The 22,889-nt window shown below is 43.7% G+C and overlaps 1 protein-coding gene across 1 annotated transcript in view; it reads right to left on the minus strand.

Annotated features, from left to right (window-relative positions):
* Positions 1-891: 891 nt before the first annotated feature.
* LOC147607306 (3-dehydroquinate synthase, chloroplastic-like) overlaps positions 892-22,889 on the minus strand; it is a 39,392-nt gene continuing 17,394 nt past the window's right edge. The window contains exons 2-8 of the mRNA XM_086790477.1: positions 4,156-4,306; positions 3,700-3,867; positions 3,400-3,626; positions 2,259-2,382; positions 1,862-1,924; positions 1,584-1,727; positions 892-1,501 (exon numbers count right to left, since the gene is read on the minus strand). Coding sequence (XP_086646603.1) covers positions 1,370-1,501; positions 1,584-1,727; positions 1,862-1,924; positions 2,259-2,382; positions 3,400-3,626; positions 3,700-3,867; positions 4,156-4,306 — 1,009 coding nt within the window. The 3' untranslated portion in view covers positions 892-1,369. The remainder of the gene's footprint in view (positions 1,502-1,583; positions 1,728-1,861; positions 1,925-2,258; positions 2,383-3,399; positions 3,627-3,699; positions 3,868-4,155; positions 4,307-22,889) is intronic.

The following is a 22,889-nucleotide window of genomic DNA, read 5'->3' on the forward strand; positions in this document are numbered from 1 at the left end:
CCAGACCAAGCTAGATGCTTTCCATGGGGTTTTTGCATATTATCTACAATGGACTGGCTTTGGGTATTCCTCCTCCCACTTCAGAAAACAAAAAACTACTTGTTGGACCAGATCAAGCAAAATGCTTCCAGCACTCCACAAAAATCTTGGAAGTAGATAATGAGTTTCAAAAAAACAACTCTGTTATGCAAGAAAAGTCTTACAAGAAAACACCCTCGTGCTTCCACTAATTAGATTAAATATAAGCCCTTGTACTGTCTCTTGTGGTAGAAAATCCAGGGACTTCTTGTTTGATACGAACTTATTTTCAGTTGACAGCAATGCTAACCCTACTCATTCAAGAGCAAGCATTACTCCCACTGCAGCAATTCATGGCATGACACCTAAACAAAAAATTACTGGCAGAAAACCAGACTTGGCACACTTGAAAGCGTTTGGGTGCATTATGGACGGAGAATTCCCCGCCAATGCTTTGGCATTCAATGCCCATCGTAGGATTTTATCGATGCGCGGGGATAGTCCGCTAAGGCCCTACATAGGAATTCATGAAGTGTGGGAGAAATCAAGTTCCATGAATGAAAGGAGTTGCCCGTTAAAACTTAGGACAAAATCTTTTAACATCTGGAGTCTTTTGTGAGCTTTGAAAATTTTGAGCTTCAGGAACTTGACGACCTCTTACAGCATGCTTACAGACATGCAAAGGGTTGTAGTTTGGTGATAAGAAATGTGGGGCACTGAATGGTGCATTGTGAAAGGGCTGAAAATGACAGCTGTTTAACGTCCTTATACACACCCCCTCCCCCCACCCCCCCCTCCAAAAAAAAAAAAATGCTAAGCCCTATTATGGATGATTCTACCCTGTGAAACACATTTCCTTCATAATTCTGAAGGTGCCACAACAAGACCATTTATAACTTCCTTGATTTTCCTAAAATGATAGACTAAATGCTTTATGGGCATTGTCTGTTCCGTGTATTGACACTCGAACTTAGCCACATCAATCATCACAATCTCATCAATGCATGCATATTCTGCATCCATTTTTTCCTGGAATTTCAGTTCAACCTTCAATGTCCTCAACACAGACTAGTAATCCAGAGCTATTACTTTGCATACCCTACAAACACGAATACCTGCACACTGAGAAAATTTTGAGTCCATAGGGCATTCTGAAGTGTACTACACCCAACTAATTAACCATGAAGTTCCCTTGTAAACTTGGTCAGCTTGTGCTGCATATGAGCATGGCTCGAGGATGACACAAATGCCACTTTTGGGTAAGGATTTCAAGGATGACAAAAAAGCCTTACACCCTGCCCCGAGACAACCAGTCCCCACTTCTGGGTTGCGCTTGGATGGCACAAAAGCCTCACACCCTGTCCCCAAGGCAGAAAAAGGTCACCATTGACTCAAAAAGTTTTGGATCGTAATCTTCTGACACAACACAGTTTCCAGCAGGTCCCTTTAGTAAAGCTAGCCGCGGGTGCCTGTCTGTTGGCAACTGCAAGAGTATAACCAAGTGAGCAACAACAAAAGACGGGAGTATAAATCCCTGAACCAGCCAACTAAAAAACAGCACTTACAGCCATATTTTTCTTGAGAGTCTCCTTTGAGATATGTGCAGGTGGAGCTGTTGGCAAGTGCGCCCTTTCCATGGCAACCACAGCATCTATCAGCACCGAATCATCTATCCATTCCAACCTGTGCGAAAGATCTACTGTCATGACCTGAAGCAATAGAAGGGAGCAAATATCATTACAAAGAAGCGAATGTTACAGAAATCAGAAGGAAAGTTACTACAAACATGATGTGCTCGCAAGTGCATATTGGACAAGTATGAATCTAGGCAGTAACAGCTTACAATCCCAACAGCCAATGCTTCTCCATGAAGCCATTCTCCTTGCTCCATGCTTTTTTCGATACCCTGCAACAAGGGAATCCCATGTGCATTAGAAGAGATCAAGGATCATTGAAGTCAACTACAAGGAAGAATAGCCACCTCCCCAGACATCTCCCCTTTCTGTTCCGACTTCACCTCAATTTTCTTTACATCCAAACCAACCACCCATCCTGACTAGCTATCCACCCTGACATTTCAGCCTGCACCTGCCACCCTATCTGTACTAATGGGTGGATGACAAGAACAGTGCATGTCCACAATCACACAATGCACAAGATGGTATGTTAAAAGATATTCACACATAATCCCAACATATGCAAAGCTGATTTACAAAGATAATAGAACCCATGAGGCTTACACGTCCAAAAGGTTGCCCAAGGGTTAGAATATCTCTGAATCCTTCTTCCTTTTTGTCGATTGATAGAACTTCACTTTTGATCTCACAGGACCTCTTGATTGCATAGGCTACTGTAGTTGGATCCCTATTAAAAATAAAACGATAAATCATTAGAAATGTGTAATATTTCTAAAATTGCTCAGTCTAGTTACATTTCCACCACCACCACTTGAATTGGCTCTGGTCTTAGTAGACTGGTTGGCTCTACCACCTCATCAAGTAAGACCCCAATGGTGTGGTCCATGCATAAGAACACCTCATAAGGATTTATTCACCAAGATTCACTTGAAGGCTAGCAGAAAGTCTAGCCTGTATAGCAGGGTGCATCACGGCGGACAAAAAGAAACGCTTGGGCAAGCCAGGAATATTTTCGTCTTACATGATGTAATTTAAGGGGCATATGCTTTTGGTTGTTGACAGGGTATGACAATGTCAATACAACTGTGCTACCACCTCAGATGTTATGCTGCATTGAGATGGGCTGCATGGTCTAAATAACTGACCAAAGAGATGATGGAGATTTCCCAACACTCAATTGCCTAGTGCTAGGCCAAACCAGCATCACTATGGGCCAACTGTAGTTGCCATCATGGATGCAGCTGTGCTCACCATTGTAAAATGTCAGCTTGAGCAACTCCCCACTACAAAGACACAAGAAAACATCACTGAAAAGCTCAGCAGCAAGAAGACTCAAATGCAATCTTCTGTGAAATGGGCTAGAAAGAATGGCTGCAACTCAGCTGAAGACTGTTGATCACTCAAAAATTTTAACTTCTGGGGTATGTTCTACTGCTTGGCTGTCCACCTTCCTCACCATTGGGGTGTAATTGACCATGCTTCGAGAATCTACCTACCCTTTTTCCCGGTCACCCTTAAAATAGGCTCAAGTGTGAGCACAAGCGTGCATGCATCTGTACTGAAGTACACTTGATGCCAAAAAAAAGTACAAAATCCAGATGAATGTGACATTACCCTAGCTTCAATAGCTCATTTAGTTTGCATACCCACTTGTTTCTTGCTTCAAACCCAGATAAGGATGCTGACTGATTTAGCATTCAAAACGAAAGCAAAGAAAGTTTTAAGATCGGGTCTATTTTAACACCTTGCCAGCATTTGTTCCATGTTTTCCTTTAGCCATTGCAAGAAAACGCCATCTCTAACCAAAGCAAACTTTATTACTTCAGCGATCCCCGAAATTAGTTCTTTGCCTGGTAAAGTCTTTAATGTATCTGTGTCTACAATTACGCATTCCGGTTCATAGTATGAGCAGATAGAATGCTTGTCAAGAAGATGGTATATTCCAGTCTCATCAGCTACTGCCACATCAACCTGCACAACCTATCCAATCAGCTCACAGAATATGCACAAAGGCTTCTCAACATTGGACTCAATTACACCACACCTGGGCCATCAGTGTTGTTGGAATCTGTATGTGGTTCACTCCTCCCTCGTATACAGCAGCAGCAAAGCCACACAAATCATTTATAACCCCTCCCCCAAGGCCCACAAAAGTAGTTGTACTATCCATTCTTGCCTCTGTCGCCTTATCGATCACTTTGAAGACATTGTCCTGCATTAGCCAAGAAATCACATGTCAAAAGAAAAACTAGTAAGATAGCACAAAGACCTAGCTTATGAAGCCAATGAGGTGATAGCCCAAGGGGTGAAGAAGTTTGCCTAGGACCAGGAGGTCCTCGGTTTTAAACCCCACTCAGTGCTTCCTCGGTGGCATCGCCTACGGGCTGATTAAAAAAAAGTGCTTATGGGCCAATAAAAAGTGCCTATGGACAGTGAAAAAAAGTAACAACGGGGGGGGGGGGGGGGGGGGGGGGGGGGATCTAGCTTATGAAGCATTTACCTTATTTTTTTGTTCTTCTCCTTCAGGTAGACAAATACCCTCCACATTCATGTCACTCCCAATATTCAAGATAGCCGCAACAACTCTGTCCAGATATAATGGCGACACCTTTGTGTTTGTGACAATCAACACGTTTTTTCCTTTTATGTGCCTGCACGCAAAAGATCAACTTTGGCATCTTGAAACTTTGTGTTCTTTCCCGCAATCAGTTGCATGTCCGGTCAAAAAAAATGTGTGGGATGAGCAGGTGCAAGTATTGATAAATTACCTGCATTTCAAAGAGGCAATCACACCCCCCGCAACCCCAAGTTCAATTCTTAATTACTCCCAACATAAGCCCTCTTCAAAAGAATTTATGAAATGCCATCCACAAGGCTTCCCAAAAAAGATCGTGCAACGCCAGCAGCAGAATTTAAACCCGAAACCTCCGTCTTCAAACACCCAAGCGTTAACCACTTAATTAATGCCTCTTCGTTGACAAAATTTCATGTGCTGCTGTATACAAGTTCTGCAGTCTGCAGCTCTATAGCCCAGTCTATTGCTGCCTCTGCTGCCCCGACCCTTTAGCCCTGCTTCCATGGGTTGTTTGTGTGCTACATGTACGTAGAGGCCCCAATTGCAACACCCCCTCAGTAAGATGTGCACTTACTTGAGTGTACCCCCAAGATCTACTCACACAAAAGCACGTCAGTGAACCAATCCAAGTACACGTAATTAATCGTCACACATACACCAATAATAGAGAGGACATATCTGGGTTCGGCTAGCACTTGCCACCCAACCATAGGCTTCAAACCTGATACAAAGGTAAGCCACCCTTGGGCTAGAGACCATGCTACTCACTCTTAACTTCTCCAAGTAGCCACCCGTGATAGCATCTTGCATGTCTCAGAGAAGTGACTCTTCAACACAAAAAGGCGATCTTTGTAAAAGAGCCATCAGTCGTGTACAAAAAAAATGCCCCTTGGCTTCCAATGTCCCTACCCATTGTGTGTCAAACTCTTCCGAATCGGCCTACTTGTGCTTGCGTACTTGTACTCCATGTCCACTAAACCAAACCAGTCAAGGGATGAATGGTGGAGACTGTAAAAGTAGTTCCCTTATGGCTAAGAGCATCTGCTACTGTATTAGATTTCTCAAGAATGTATTCGATCATGCCACCAAACTAATGAAAAGTTTTACTCCAACAAGCTTGGCATTCACTTCAGTGTGCACTTAGCATCGTTTGAAGCCATTTAGGTGCCTGATAATCCGTGCAAATTGTAAAGTGAGGCCCATAAAGAAAATGTTTCCAATGTTAAAGAGCCTATGTCACAACTAGGAGTTCCTTGTCATAAACCAAATAATTTCTCTCTGACGTGTTTAATTTGTGGCTCATATAAACCACTAGATGACCGTCCTACATTACTATAGCATTGCGCCAATTGCATGGTCAGATCATCCAACAAAGCTTACTTCAAACACAGTACCTCTACTAGGACCTGCTTGAGGTCTTTGGAAGGCTATCCCAAGTCATTTGAATGCATTGCCTTGAAGTTCTGATATCCTTCACCAAATCAGTGAGATGTTTAGAGAATTTGTCAATATGGGTATCATATGATTCACAAATCCAAATGAAGGATCCGAATCATTGGCGGTTACTAGAACCTTCTAATTGAGCACAACCTGCACCTTTGTGGGGTCCAAGGAGATACCCTCCGGGCTAATCTTATATCCCCGGTAATGAACTTCAATGAGAAAAAACTTCTGACATTTTTTCATTTACGACAATTCATTGTCTTTTAGCAGTTATACAACATTTTGCACATCCGCTCATGCTTCTCTTTAGTAGAAAACCAAAATGTCCTCCAAAAATATGAACATACAATGGCCTAATAATGGAAACCAAGAATGTTGCGTGCTAGCAAACAGCTTACTCTTATGCCTAGTCGTACTCGTGCTACATCTCGTCATACATCTTCACATTTTGTTTACACTGCTCTCGTTGCCACCACATGCACTAAGGAACCTATTTCTCATGTCGCGTATGACTACCATTCGTACTATTGTTCCTTTGTTGGCTGCTCACAAGGGTTGGCATGTACATAAATTGGATGTTAAGACAGCCTTGCTTAATGGAGACTTTTGCTCCTACTTCGCGTATGACTACCGTTCATAGAGTTGTTGCTTTGTTGGCTACTCACAAGGGTTGGCATGTACATCAGTCACAAGGGTTGGCATGTACATCAATTGGATGTTAAGACTACCTTGCTTAATGGTGATTTGCAAGAGGAAGTGTATGTATCTCAACCTCCTGGCTTTGTTCAGAAAAGGGGCACAAAAGAAAGTATGCAGATTACATAAAGCACTTTATGGCCTTATAGTCCAATTGAGAGTACTCTCTATGTTCACAGAGATGGGGACAATCTGCTGATCGTTATTCTTTATGTGGATGACATGCTCATTACTGGTCCTGATGAGGACAATATTTCAGCTTTCAAAGTTGACTTGCAACATGCTTTTGATGTCATAGACATGGGGCATTTGCATTACTATTTCGATATTTAGTTTATATCTGTTATCTCAGCAAAGATACATTGAGCCGCTCCTTGAGTGTTTCAAATGACAGATTGTAAGCCTGTTTCTACTCCTATAGAACCAGGTTTAAAACTTTCACTTGAAGATGCTCGTGAACCATTTGATGCCGCCACTTATCAGCAGGCTGTGGGATGCCTTATTTATCTATGCACTACTCATCTGGATGTTCAATTTGTTGTTTCATAGTTGAGCAGATTCATGCATAGCCCTAGCACTCAGCATTGACAGTTCTACATTGTGATTGATTGCTTTTACAAACAGTGACTGGGTAGGATGCTATGACATGCAAGTATCTATTTGTAGGCATATGCTCACTAGTGCTATGTGTGAATAGGGCTTAACCAAGGGCACTTTTTTCCATATGGTTTTTCCCCTTGGATATCAAGTGTGAAAGGACACTCTACATATAATATTTTGTACTTCTATATTATATGGATGTGACACACATGCAAGGGTAGACTTGCATTTTGTGGCTACCACACTTTTGGCTCTCTCTCTCTCTCTCTCTCTCTCTCTCTCTCTCTCATTTCTGTGTGTGAGCTTCTCCATCCTGCACCTAACCCTAATGTGCAGGTTTGTGTGTGTGAGTGTGTGAGTCCAACACCAACAATTGGTATCAGAGCTGGGGGCTGCCTATGGAGCTCTACCCCTAAAATCTGCAGCAAACTCTGAATTTCCGTCAGCGGATTCCTTCGCCTGCAGATTTCTGTCGAAGTTGCAGATTCCGTTCATTGCTTGCCTTCTGGCGCCCAGCCCAGTCAGCCGCCTCCGCCCAGCCTTGCCGGCGGCGTTACTACGCAGTCAACCACCTCCGCCCAGCCCAGTCGGCTGCGGTCCTGCCCAGGCCACCGCCGCCGCCTCTACGCGCCTCCCGACCGGCGGCGCTAGTGCGCCCATCACCGTCATCGCCTCTCCCAACCGGCGGCTCTACTGGAGCCACGACTGCCGCCGCCCAGCAGAGCCTCCGCCCGCCGTCCCTGCTCTGCCGCCCAGAGCCCACGTCCGCCACCCAGGTCCTCCGTCCACCAGACGCTCAGCGCCCAGGCCCTCCATCCGCCCGTTTTCGCCTCTTCTCGCCTACAGTTTGTCCGCCTGCACATCAGTACTGCCCCTCCACGTGCAGGTACTTGTTTTCAAGGTACTTACATGTTCGAAATAAATAAACAAAAAAAGAGGGGGGAAAAGCTTTGCAGGCACTCTGCTCCAGGTTCAACAAATTTTTGGGGATTGCCAGGAAAATTTGAAAACTTGCAGGTGATCCAAGGTTCAGGCAATTTGGGAGATTTCTCAATTTGAGGCCAAATTGAAAAATTGGACAGGTTGCTTTGCTTGCAATTTGGGGGTTTTCCAAATTGAGGTCAAAATCAACAAATTGAGCCTCTTTCAGCTGTAAAAATTTGGGGCTTTTGTGAAAATTGGCCAATTAACTGCACATTGAAGCGATTGGAGTGCATAAAAATTGGGGCTTTTCAGATTGGAGCATGTAATTGGGCATTACAGCTGTGATTTGTCGCATAAGTATACACATTGTGTGTAATTGGACAATTTGGTGCAGGTTTACACTTGCTTCGGTTTGCAGACAAACATTTGCACAGGACATTTGGTTGCCTGGCAGTGCACATTGGTGCTTGGTTTGCTTGCAGGTATATTTTGTTGACATGGCTCAAAATGCTACAAATGTATTTGGTGTGATCACCCAGGAGAACAAGTTGGATGGATCTAACTACTCCCTCTGGAGTTTCATGATCCGTAATTTGTTGGTAGGCCAAAGAGCTTTGGGGCATCGTGTGTGGTGATGACACACGCCCACTTACCATACAGCCAGCCACGCCTCAAAGGGGAGGTGCTCCAAGAGCTCCTAAAGTAGAACCTGCTCCCACACAAGAGCAGAAGAGATGGGACTCTAGGGATGCACATGCCATGTCATTGATAGCCCTTTCAGTGAAAAGGACTATTATTCCGTACATTTGTTCTTGCAAGACATCGAAGCTTGCATGGAACACATTGGAAGCAATGTATCAAGTACGCAACGAGGCAAGAGTTGCCTATTTGAAGAGACAATTGGATCTTCTTTCTATGGATGAGGGTGACTCCATGGCAGATCATCTCACCAAAGTGAAAGATTTGCAGGAGCAATTGCTCAACATTGATGAGGTTATCCCAGACAGACAGCTAGTCACCAACACTCTTCATTCTTTACCACCTTCCTACTTGGGCTTTCACACCTCTCTCAACCTCTCAATGAGAGGAGGTGGTGATCCCGTCACTTTTGAAGAGCTGGTGGGTTTACTCTTGCAGGAAGAGCAAACAAGAGCAAACTTATCGAGCAACCGTGGTGGAGACAAGGCATTTACAGCCAAGGATAAGGGTAAAGCAAAGAGCTTTAAGCATGGGGGACAACAGTCTAGCAAGGCTGGTCATGGACTGCCCTCTTCTGGTGGTGAAAATTCTGACAAAGGGGATGCAAACAAGCCCAAAAAGAAGGGCAAATGTCACTACTGCCATAAGCCTCGACACTATATCAGTGAATGTAGGAAGCGGATTGCAAAAGAGAAAAGGAAAGAAGCAAGCAATGCAGTAGCAGACTCTTCTGATGACAAAGCACAACAATCAACTAATGTAGTCCAGGAAGAGTACACTTTTTCGGTCACATGCACTAGTGGCACACCAAGTGCTTCAGACAATGATATGTCTTGCATTGCATCTGACAGACAGGATGTATCATGGTATTTTGATAGTGGTGCTTCGAGCCACATCACTTCATGCAAAGATGTATCTCAGCACTTGGTTTATGCTTCAAATGGCCGCATTGTATCATGTGCAGATCATAACACATATCCAGTAAAGGGAATTGGCAATGTCATACTTATTACAGCCAATGGTGCCAATATATGTATGAAAAATGTATTGTATGTTCCAGGCATAAAGAAAAATCTGCTCTCCGTGTCAGCCATAAACGACCAAGGTTTAAAGGTTAAATTTGAAGATGAGAAGTGTTTGGTAAAAGACCCATCAAAGGGTTATGAAATAGTCACTTCTGGAACATGATACAACGGCTTGTATAAGCTGGACAGCTATGACAAGCGTACTTATGATGCAAATACAGTGGCTGCCCACACTCCTGCTATGCATGATGCAAAGCTATGGCATGCTCGTTTTGGGCATGTAAATTTTCGGAGTTTGATGCTTTTGCAAAAGCATCATATGGTTGATAATATGCCGCCTCTTGAGTTTCCACCAAGACATGTATGTGAGGGGTGTATTTTGGGAAAGATGCAACGAAAACCATTCCCCAAAGATGGAGCTGTTAGAGCTGAAAGTAAATTATAGCTCATACATAGTGATGTATGTGGTCCAATGCGGACACCATCCATAGGGGGGCATCTTTACTTTGTCACATTCATTGATGACTACTCCAGGTTTGCTTGGGTTTACCCTTTGAAAGCGAAAGCAAAGGTGTTTACATGCTTTCGACACTTTGTAGCAATTGCTGAAAATATGTGTGGATGTGAAGTCCAAACACTCCGCTCAGATAGAGGTGGAGAATACATGTCAAATACATTCAAGGATTATATGCTTCAAAAGGGCATCAAACACCAATGTACTGTGCCTTACACACCGCAGCAGAATGGTGTAGCTGAAAGGAAAAATAGATCTCTCATGGAGATGGCAAGATGCATGGTGAAAGCACAAAAGTTGCCTCACAATTTTTGGATGGAAGCTATAATGTGTGCAACTCATGTGTTGAACAGGTGTCCAACAAAAGCTTTGAAAACCATAACACCATTTGAGGCTTGGTATAGCCGAAAGCCAACAGTGGATTATATGCGTACATTTGGGTGTTTGGCATATGCACATGTGCTAGAACAACTCCGAACAAAGCTAGATGACAAAGCAATGAAATGCATTTTTGTGGGCTACAGCAATGAGAGCAAAGGATACCGTCTTTATAATCCAACAACACGAAGGATTTTTGTCAGTAGAGATGTGGTATTTGCTGAAAATTCAGAACAGCCCATGTACAGCTTGTATAAAAGTAATGATACAGGCATACAGGACATGTTTGATGGAGTATTACCCATTGCAATTAGGGGGGATGCAGATCAGCCCCAGAACATGTGGAACAGCCAGCCATTCGGCCCCCTTCTATGGAAGAAGTGGAAGATCTTGTCAGGGAAGAGCAAACAGCCATAGACACAGCCAGGTCAGTGCCAAGATGGTTGCTGAAAACTTTGCAAGAAAGCAAACTTGCAGCTCCACTCACAGGTAGAACAATGGCTAGTTCCAGCCATGCATTGAATATACATCGTGGGGAGTCTGCATTAGCCATGGGTGGTCTCTTTGATTCAGAAGAACCTTCTTCTTATGAAGAAGCACATGAGAATGAGCATTGGGTGCAAGCTATGCAAGCTGAAATCTCTTCTATCATGAAGACCAATACTTAGGATCTTGTGGAATTGCCTAAAGGCAAGCATGTCATTGGAACAAAGTGGATGTACAACGTCAAAAGGAAGTCTGATGGTACTATTGATAGGTACAAAGCAAGACTTGTGGCTAAAGGCTACTCCCAGAAAAAGGGAATAGATTATGAAGAGACTTTTGCTCCTACTTCGAGAATGACCACAATAAGATCAGTGATTGCATTGGCTGCACATAAAGGATGGAAAGTGCATCAATTGGACATCAAAATTGCATTCTTAAATGGGGATTTACAGGAGGAAGTATATGTAAATCAGCCCATTGGGTTTGTAGTTCCTGGTGAGGAACATAAAGTATGCAAGTTACACGAAGCATTGTATGGGTTAAAGCAAGCTCCAAGAGCTTGGTATGATAAAATACATGCTCATCTAACCAGCCAAGGTTATGTGAATAGTCCAGCTGAAAGCACATTGTATGTGAAGAAAACCGGTGCCGATATTCTCATAGTCATCTTGTATGTAGATGACATGCTCATTACAGGTACTAGCAAAGCACAAATTTCAGATTTCAAAGCTAATTTGAAAGCTGAATTCGATATGTCAAATTTGGGGCCTTTACACTACTATCTTGGCATACAGTTTATGCATACAGATGATGGCATTGTTATGCAACAAACTAAGTACATAAAAAGTTTACTAAAAAGGTTTCACATGGATGAATGTAAGCCCATTTCTACTCCAGTAGAACCAGGTGTACGACTTACTATGCATGATATTGGAGAGCCTTTTGAGGCCGACATTTACAGCCAGGTAGTGGGATGTCTCATTTACTTGTGTAACACGAGGCCAGACATATCTTTTGGGGTGTCTTTGTTGAGCAAATTCATGCACAGCCCAGGCACAAGGCATTGGCAAGCAGTCAAACGCATATTTCGTTATCTTCAGGGTACCCTGGATCTTGGTTTGTTCTATCCCAGGAGGGGCAGCTTGCAGCTATATGTTGAAATTAGGGTTGCAGGAAAGCACACAAAGCTTGGAGAAGAAGCAGCAAGAATACACACAACACAAAGTGTATTAGATTGTGTCAATGTACAAAAAGATAAGTTAGCCCTAGAAGGATGGGCGTATATACAAGCCGGGGGAAAAAAACCTCCTATAGAGGGAAAAAGTGCCCCGGCGGTCCTAAGTGTGTTCACACACATCACTGCCTATATATATATGGCAACAAATCCCCCCTGGGAGTGATGGTGTGAACGAGAGCTGGCACTCATGTATAGGGGAGTGCCATGCCCGAAGTAGATCAATCCACAAAGGGGAGCAAGCCCAAAGCTTTGCGGAAAGCTTCGAACTTCTCACGAGGAAGCGCCTTTGTGAAAAGATCGGCGAGGTTGTCCTGTGTTAACACATAGGCCAAGCTGATCTCTCCTGCTAAGAGTCTCTTCCTGACATAGTGATAATGCACCTCAATGTGCTTTGTGCAAGCATGAAAAACTGGGTTTCTCGCAACTGCCAATGCGCTCTGACTGTCAGTGAAGATAGAGGTGGCAGACTCCTGTCCAACACCCAAGTCAGCCATAAGCCGTCTGAGCCACACACACTCAACCGTAGCTGTGAAAGCTGCCCTGTACTCAGCTTCACAACTAGAAGTGACCACAGTAGGTTGCTTCTTGCTCAACCAAGATATGCATGAGCTATCGAGCATGAAACAAAAACCACTTGTGGACACCCTTGTGTCATAGCAACCAGCCCAATCTGAGTCCGAAAAAGCATGTAAATCTGGCGGCAACGATCCCCCCTTGGGATAAAACAACCCAAGATGTATGGTGCCACTCAAGTAGCGAAAGATGCGTTTAACTGCCTTCCAATGCTGAGACCCTGGGCTATGCATAAACCTGCTCACCTGTGAGACTGCAAACTGAATGTCCGGCCTCGTAATGCACACATAAATGAGGCAACCAACAGCTGTCTGATAGAGTGTGACATCAAAGTGATCTCCAGCATCATGAAGACTCAACTTCAAACCTGTCTCCATTGGAGTAGCAATAGGCTTGCAGTCTTCAAGGCCAAATCTCCGCAACAATGTCTCAATATACTTTGTCTGACACAAAGCAATACCTCCATCACACTGCTTAAATTGTATCCCCAAATAATGATGCAAATGCCCCAAATCTGACATCTCAAAAGAGGCATTCAAATCAGCCTTAAAATCAGCAATATGACTCTCATTTGGTCCTGTGAGCAGCATGTCATCGACATAGAGAGCAATGATTAGATGTACACCATCCACACGTTTAACATACAAAGTGCTTTCTGTTGGACTATTCTGAAACCCATATGCAGTCAAATATGCATGTATCTTTTCATACCAAGCTCGTGGAGCTTGCTTTAAACCATATAAAGCCTTTTTCAACCTGCACACTTTGTTTTCCTGCCCTCTTTGAACAAAACCACGAGGCTGCGATACATACACCTCCTCATGCAAATCTCCATTTAAGAACGCAGTCTTTATGTCCAGCTGATGTACATTCCAACCATTATGAGCTGCCAATGCACAAATGCTACGAATGGTAGTCATACGACAAGTGGGAGCAAAGGTCTCATCAAAATCAATGCCCTTTTCTTGAGCATAACCCTTTGCAACAAGTCTAGCCTTATAGCGATCAACACTGCCATCTGGCTTTCGTTTCAACTTAAAAACCCACTTACATCCAATGGCCTTTTTACCAATAAGCAAATCACACAAAGACCATGTACCATTCTTCATTATAGCATCATATTCACTTTGCATTGCAACCAACCAATTTTCTGATTTTTGTGCCTCATCAAATGAAAGAGGTTCTTCCTCTTCACACATACTAGACACAGCCAAAGCATAACAATCTGATGCATAAGAGGCATGCTGAAAACCTGAAAGAGTACGACTAGTCATAGGTGCATCAATCTTACTATCACGCAAGGTTTGCACCAGCCATTTAGGCATATCTCTAGCCTGCTCATTTTCAGCCCTATCCTCATGAATTACACCCTGTAAATCTGCATCAGAAATAGGCTGATCTATGATGTCGTTTGAAATCTGCATAGGCTGAATATTTGCCTCATGAGGACTTACATTTGAATTCCCACCTGTAAAGAGAGGCAACAACGTATCAAATACATCCCGTGAGCTCACACCTGTCTCTTTGGTACATGATAACAAAGGCTGCACAGCATCTTCCACAAAAACAACATCTCGACTAATCAAGATACGCTTTGACTGCGGATGATACAATCTGTAACCCTTGCTCTTAGCACTGTAACCAACAAAAATGCATTTGACAGCCTTATCATCCAATTTTCTGCGTTGTTGCACAGGCACTAAAGCATAGGCCAAGCAACCAAAGACACGTAAGTGACCAATAGAAGGCTTCCTGCCATGCCAAGCTTCGTATGGAGTAATAGACTGCAAGGCCTTAGTGGGACACCTGTTGAGTACATATGCAGCACACATGACAGCCTCAAGCCAAAACGCATGTGGCAAAGCTTGGCTCTTGACCATACATCGTGCCATCTCCATAAGTGACCTATTTTTCCTCTCAGCAACACCATTTTGCTAAGGGGTATACGGCATTGTACATTGGTGTTTTATCCCACGACTAGCCAGAAATGCATCAAACTCTTTAGACAAGTACTCCCCCCCTCGATCAGAACGGAGGGTGCCCACAGTACAATTGGATACATTTTCAACCATAAGAAAAAACTGTTTGAAGCACAAAAACACTTCGAACTTTGCCTTCAGTGGATATACACATGCATGCCTCGAGTAATCATCAATGAAGTCACGAAGTACAAGTGTTTACCAAATGACGGAGTTTGCATAGACCCACATACATCACTATGTACAAGTTGCAATTTGCGAGTGGCCCGCACAGAACCATCCTTTGGAAACGCAGAACGCTGTATTTTGCCCAAAATACAGCCTTCACAAACATGTTTCAATGGTGCCTCAAGAGGGAGCAATGAAGCAACCATATCAAATTTCTGCAAACGCAGCAAACTAGCAAAGTTCAAATGACCAAAACGAGCATGCCATAGTTTTGCATCTGAAACTGCCTTTTCATCAGAAACTGCATTTGCTGAATCTTCCACACACTTGTCATAAGAATTGAGCCTATACAGCCCACGAAACAAGGTGCCAGATGCAATAATCGTATCACCAGAAGTCAAATCATGAACAGTACATCTGTCATCCACAAATTTGATTACAAATCCAAGTCTAGCAAGCGCAGAGACAGACAATAGATTCTTCTTTATCCCTGGCACATACAAAGCATCTGAAAGTGTGAAAGCGCTGCCATTTGCAGCAGTAAGCATAATTTTACCAACGCCCTTCTCACTGGGTAAGAAGCATTATTGGCACATGTGACAGTATTCCCATTAGAGACAGCCTCAAGACAAGTGAACATATCACGATATGAGGTAATGTGCTTTGTAGCACCACTGTCAAAATACCATACATTAGAGTCAACAGAAACTGCCAAACATGCATCATGTACAAATGGGTCATACTGGCAATACACGCTAAACGCCCATTCTGTATCCTGCACAACATTTGCAGAATCTGCATTTGTAGAAGCATCCGCCGCTATTGTGGCTGCATTTGACTCTTTCTTCTTTGCCTCTTTAGCCTTTAGCTTAGGGCAATTCTTAATGACATGATCATTTGCCTTACAATAGTTGCACCTGGTCTTTTTCTTGCCTTTATCAAGAGCCTTCTCAGACTTATTGTTGCTACCTGTGGAAGGAGAAGAAGTTGCAGACCTTCTAATAGGAGAAGAAACAGTGGAAGGGGCTGCCTTACCACTTCTTCTATGCTGCTAGGCAGCAATAAATGCTTGATCAACTGCACGCTGCCTAGCCCTGTTTTGCCTGGACTGCGCTTCTTGCAAGAGCTACTAAAGTATCATACTTAACAGCATCAGGTCTGTCCTCATTAAGAAGTCTCCACGTGGAAGCAAAAGTCTGATATGTCTCAGGTAAAGCATCAAGAACAGTCTGCACAAGAGAATGATCACGAATAATCTCACCTGCAGAAATCAACTGTTCTTTGAGATCTTTAATCTCAGCAAGAAAAACATTCATGTCATCATCTTCTTGCATAATCTTCAATTCTAGCTCTTTACGCAGGTAAGCGATTTTTGCCTCGTTACGACCTGCATACAAACCAGCTAGAATATCCCAAGCCTATTTTGCTGTTTTAGCTGAACGAATATGTGAGGTGATGTTACGTTTGACAGAAAGTGCAATCAAGGCATGAGCCTGCGCATCTATACCATCCCAACGAGCTTGTTCAGCAGTGGGTAAAACAGCAGCAACAGTAGAGCTGCTAAAACCTGCAACATCCTCAACAGATCCTACATCCACAGAACCTGGACGTACATCCATACCCTGCACAATGTTCCACACTCCTTTTGCAACCAAAACATGCTGCATCATGTATGCCCAAAGTGGGTAGTTACTGTCTCCATCCAATTTGTCATCAGCAGATAACATGCGAAATACATCATTGTTGCTGTTATCAACCATGGCCACTGACTGAAACTGATGCAAAAGCTACCTGTAATGAAGCAAACACTGAACAAAAAACAACTCGTGCTATGTAGCACGGTCCACAATAGAGTACGTATGCCTGTTTTGCAGAAAACTGCACTGTCGAAATTTCTGCAAAAAATGACGAAAACACCTGTGCAGAACTTGAAATGCAAAAACGGAGCCCGAAACGACCTCATATGCGATTTCTGAGAACGCGATGCCCTATGGGCTCATTTGCAGAGTATAGGGACCTGGAAGTGCTCGTGAAAACTCACCTCAATCGGAGAACGTGAGTCGGAGGGTACTGGCGGTGTAGCCCTGGGAGCCGATGCCTGCTCTGATACCAATTGTTGGAATTAGGGTTGCAGGAAAGCACACAAAGCTTGGAGAAGAAGCAGCAAGAATGCACACAACACAAAGTGTATTAGATTGTGTCAATGTACAAAAAGATAAGTTAGCCCTAGAAGGATGGGTGTATATACAAGCCGAGGGAAAAAACCTCCTAAAGAGGGAAAAAGTGCTCCGGCGGTCCTAAGTGTGTTCACACACATCACTGCCTATATATATATGGCAACACTATATGCATACAGTGATTCAAATTGGGCTGGTGATTATGATATCAGGCAATCCACCAGTGGGAATTGTTTTTTTCTTGGCAGTTCATGCATATCTTGGTTGAGTAAAAAGCAACCCACTGTTGCCACATCTACTTGTGAGGCTGAGTACAGGGGACAGTCTTCACAACTACAGTAGATTGTGTATGGTTGAGGAGATTATTGACTGATCTTCGTGAGTGTCAGCAGACATCCACCACCATTCTCACTGATGGCCAGAGTGCTATGGCCGTGGCACGAAATCTAGTATTTCATGCACGTACCAAGCACATTGAGATTCATTATCACTATGTCAGAGAGAGGTTACATGCAAGGGAGATCAGTTTATCTTACTGCCCTACACAGGATAATGTTGCAGATCCATTCACAAAGGCTTTACCTCGAGAAAAGTTTGAAGCTTTCCGCAAAGCTTTGGGCTTACTCTCATACAAAGAGTGATCTGCTACCTTGTACAGGTTCACACTTCCACTACAGGGAGGATTTGTAGGCATATGCTCACTTATGGTAGTGCTATGTGTGAACAGGGCTTAACCAAGGACACTTTTTCCCATGTGGTTTTTCCCCTTGGATATCAAGTGTGAAAGGACACTCTACATATAATATTTTGTACTTCTATATTATATGGATGTGACACACATGCAAGGGTAGACTTGCATTTTGTGGCTACCACACTTTTGGCTCTCTCTCTCTCGCTCATTTCTGTGTGTGAGCTTCTCCATCCTGCACCTAACCCTTATGTGCAGGTTTGTGTGTGTGAGTGTGTGAGTCCAACACCAACATACTAGTGGAAACTGTTTTCTTCTTGGTGGTTCATGCATTTCATAGCTCAAAAAGAAGCAGCCTACAGTGGCCACTTCTAGCTGTGAAGCTGAATACACGGCAATCTTTACAGCTACTGTGGAATGTGTTTGGCTACGACGTCTATTAGCCGATCTTCGTATTAGACAGTCGTCTTCTACCACCATCTACACTGACAGTCAGAGTGCTTTGGCAATTGCTCGGAATCTCGTATTTCATGCTAGCACAAAGCATACTGAGGTACATTACCATTATGTCAAGGAGAGGCTCCATGCTAGAGAGATTGACTTGACTTATGTCCCTACAAAGGCCAATGTGGAAGATGGATTTACCAAGCCTCTTTCTAGAGAAAAGAAAAGAAAAGATATATTAACGTCTACGGAAGGCCAGATTGTTCTATGAGACAAATTTGTATACAACAAGTCCATGTACTGAGTACCATGGAGAGAAGTTTGAAGCTTTTCGCAAAGCTGTAAACTTATAGCCTCTACCAAGGTAGTCTCCTACACCCTATCTATGATCACATCTTTCACTTCAAGGGGGTTTGTTGGCCATCTGGCCTCCGGGAAGTTCAGGTGTTCATCCTAATCACGGGCACTTTTTTCCTTGTGCTGGCAAGGGTTTTTTCCCCCGTGTCAACACACTTTTGTGTGTTGGGCTCTTAGCCTAGGATTTTTAGTACTTGTGTACTTCACTTTTCACATCATTATGTGAGTATGTTTCCAACTTCACGTTTTCTCTGTTCGAGTGTGTGTCTATGTGTTTTCGCCTTGCACGCTCCATTGCTCCTCAAACCCAACAATTTTAAAAGATGGGTTGAACCCCCAACTCAAACTTCCTCTTCTTTTCCTCTTTATCTATCTTCATAACGGGAATCACTTCCAACAGTACCTTCCAAAAGTTTAATACATAAGAAGTGATTGGTTCCCCTTCTTTCTGGCCCAACCAATCCCACTTTTTGCGTATGTTCTTGTTAGAAAAGAGAGCAATGGAAACCTGCAAGCAACAACCTCACTCACACAAGGAGTACACAGAGAGGCAGCAATGGAGTAACAAAAGACGTGCAAAAACTGTTTGCACGTAGTAGTCACATCATAATAGTAAAGTGAAGGTAAAACAAACCCTAAACCATAAGTGGATGTCCTTTCATACCGAATGTCCAAGGAGAAAAAACCCGCAAGGAATAAAATGTGTCATTGGTAAGCCCTTGTTCACACGTGGCACTACACACAGCATAAAATGTTTTCAAACCCCTGTAGTGGTAATGCGAGCTTGTACAAGGATGCAGATCACTCTTTGTAGGAGAGCAAGCCTAAAGCTTAGCGGAAAGCTTCAAACTTCTCTCGAGGTAAAGCCTTTGTGAAGAGGATCTGCTATGTTATGCTGAGTAGAGTAGTAGATCAAAGTGACCTCCCCTGCATGAAGCCGCTCTCTGACAAAGTGATAGTGTATCTCTTTGTGCTTTGTACAAGCATGGAAGACTCGATTCCGTCACATTTCCGTGCCACAACCATAGCACTCTGACTGTCAGTGAGTATGGTGGTGGGGGTCTCCTTACACTTATGATGATTTGCAAATAACCTCATGAGCCATACAGAGTCTACCATAGCAATGAAAGTTGTCCTGTACTCAGCTTCACAAATAGAAGTGGCAACGGTGGGTTGTTTCTTACTTAACCAAGATATGCATGAGTGCCATGTATCGTAATCTCCAGTCAGTCTGAATCACTATAAGCATATCACTGCAAGCTGCCCCCCTTGCATAAAACAATCCAATATCCAAGGGGCCCTGAAGATAGTGAAAGATATGCTTCACTCCTTGCCAATGCTTACTACCTAGACTATGCATAAATTTGCTGACCTCGGATACACCAAATTGAACAACTGGTCTTGTGTTGCACAAGTAGATAAGACACCCAACACCCTGATTGTACCAGCATCATACATGCTCAGCCTAACTCTTGGTTCTACTAGAGTAGAAATAGGCTTGCAATCCTGAAACCCAAATTTATGCCACAATTTCTAAATATACTTGGATTGAAGCATAAAGATGCCTCATTTGTCTGCACAAACTCAATGCCCAAATAATAGTGCAATAGACCCAAATCTGACATTTTAAATGATGTTCTCAATTCAGCTTTGAAAGCTGAAATTACATCCTCATTATTTCCAGTCAACAACATGTCATCAACATAGAGTATGAGTACAATGAAAATCCCATGATTCTCTTGAACATAGAGCATGCTCTCACTTGTACTATTCTTGAAGCCGTGATTGACCATATAGGAATCAATCTTCTCATACCAAGCTCTAGGAGCTTGTTTGAGACCATAAAGTGCTTTGTGAAGCTTACTCACTTTACTTTCTTGGCCAAGCATCACAAAACCAATGGGCCGACTCACATAAACCTTATCGTGCAACTCCCCATTGAGAAAGGTTGTCTTGATATCCAACTGGTGTACCTTCCATCCATGATGGGCAGCCAAAGCAACAACACATCTGATACTGGACATGCGAGAAGTAGGTGCAAAAGTCTCATCATAATTTATGCCCTTCTGTTGGACATAGCCTTTAGCAACAAGTCTAGCTTTGTACCCATCAATGGTATCACCAGGCTTTCTCTCGAGTGTATAAATCCATTTTGCATCATTTTTTTTATTGTTATTTTTTTTCAAGAAAGAGACCTCTATTAAGTATGAAAAAGGCATACAACAATCACGGCTATTAGCCAAAATAGAATAGAATCACCCCAATATGTAAGGTGATATACCTAGATGAATCTAGGAACATGCCCAAATTCACCTTATAAGAAAGTGCAATTTATAACCTCATGGTAGTCATCCACAAGACAATAAACCATCAACTCCATCATGCATAGTATGGATAAGATACTACGACATCCCCACTAACCTCATCAGTGCCCAATAGTGGGTGTAGAACTTGGTATCAATATATGCTCCCACACCCCCACCCCCACGCACACACACAAAGCATACATTCATACAAAGGTCTGTGTATTGAGTTTCTATCCGGAGATACAAGGCAGACTCAATCATAATGAAGCCTAGCACCAAGGATCATAACCAATAGAAAGAATTATTGTCATGACCCTGTAAATTTGTGCAGCTTCTTAAGTGTGAGCATGGTGGTCGGTGAGCAAGATATATGTTCAAGGTTCATACTTGGGACAAAGGTTTTATTTAAATAACCCCATGCGTGCAGGAGACAAGGTATTTAAACAACCCCATGCGTGGAGGGGACAAGGGGACAAAGGGTTAAAAACCTTTTAAAATAAAGAGAATCGTGGTTTTTTTTAAAGAGCCCACCCTATTCTAGGGGGGGTTGGCTTTTTCGTGGAAAGGAGGAGCTGTTCGGCTGGGCGCACAGGGGCTGCAGCTTAAGGTGTTTTTCTCTCTCACGCTTTTGTGAAGGGCGGGGCAGCAGACAAGCGACTAGCTGTCTTCTCTCCTTGGGCGCACAGCCAGCTCCGTGTAGGAGCTCTCTCTCTCTCGAACAAAGCTCTGGCTCTTTGACACTTTGGTCACTTCAGCCATGCTGTATGGAGTGGAGATATGGGGACCCTCAGTGGATCACCACAGCCGAGCTGGTAGCACTGATGGATGGAGACGTATGGAGAGGTCCTTGGTTTCTATGATTTCTCGGATGATTAGGGCCAAGGCCTCCGTACCACATGATATTATCCGTGCAGAGATGGCTGCCCCCCCATTGGTAGTAGAGGCACTCACTCGATCAGTCTCCTTTATACATAGCACTTGGGCTCTCCCTAGAGACAGATATGCTCGCTTAGCCCTGGAGTCTTCACGACAGTTGGCATCACAGGGAGACGGATCATGTTGGTATGCACAGATGACAGCTTGGTTCCAACTGCATGGCTTTAGTATGGACAGGCTACCTCCATTTCAGTACTCCCTGGATGCACCCTCCCTCTTCAGCCACCTCATCAATGTATAACCCAAATAGCATGGGGAAAAGTGGGCATCCTTGCTTCACACCAATGGTTCTAGCAATAGTCTCGGACATACCTCCTGGACATCTGACTCGCCCAAAAACCTACTCATATAATGCATAGATGCCCCATGTCATATCTGTTGGTATGCCAAGAGACTGCAGGCGCTGAAAGAGCCTCTCTCGTGGTACTGTGTCAAATGCCTTGCGGAAATCCACAAAGCAACAATAGAGCTTTCTCTTCCTCACTCTGGCCTGATCAATCATACATCTCAGAGTGAATACATGGTCAATGGTAGAGAAAGCTCTCCTGAAGCCTGCCTGCCCTGATGAGCGTAAACCTGCTCGCTCAGCATATAAGCTAATAAGCTCTTGCTCCAACACTGCACCATAGAGTTTGGCCAGCACGTGACCAACCATAACCGTCCTGTAGTTGCTCGGATCGAGCATATCCCCTGTTTTGTGAATTGACACAATGGTGTGCATCGTCCACTCCGCAGGCAACTCTGCTAGTGCCCTGTTAAACAGGTGTGCAAGAAAAGGAGCCAAGAATCTACTGCATATATGAGATGCTCACCCTGCACGCCCATATGGTCAGCGGCTCGTCCATGCTGTAGGCGGCGGATAGCTTCCTGTACCATCGAGTGGGTAAAGAAGCTAGCTGTGGTAGGTCGAGGCTCCTGTGGCTGAGGTATAGGTGGCTGCTGTGGGGCGTGGTATAGGCCCTCTGCATATGTGTGCCATGTCTGCGGGTCTGCAATAGGTGCCGGTGTTCGGGACTCTCTAAAGTGCCG

This window comes from Cibotium barometz, chromosome 55, assembly GCF_041138505.1.
Source record: "Cibotium barometz isolate CiBa-2024 chromosome 55, ASM4113850v1, whole genome shotgun sequence".
Classification (NCBI taxonomy): domain Eukaryota; kingdom Viridiplantae; phylum Streptophyta; class Polypodiopsida; order Cyatheales; family Cibotiaceae; genus Cibotium; species Cibotium barometz.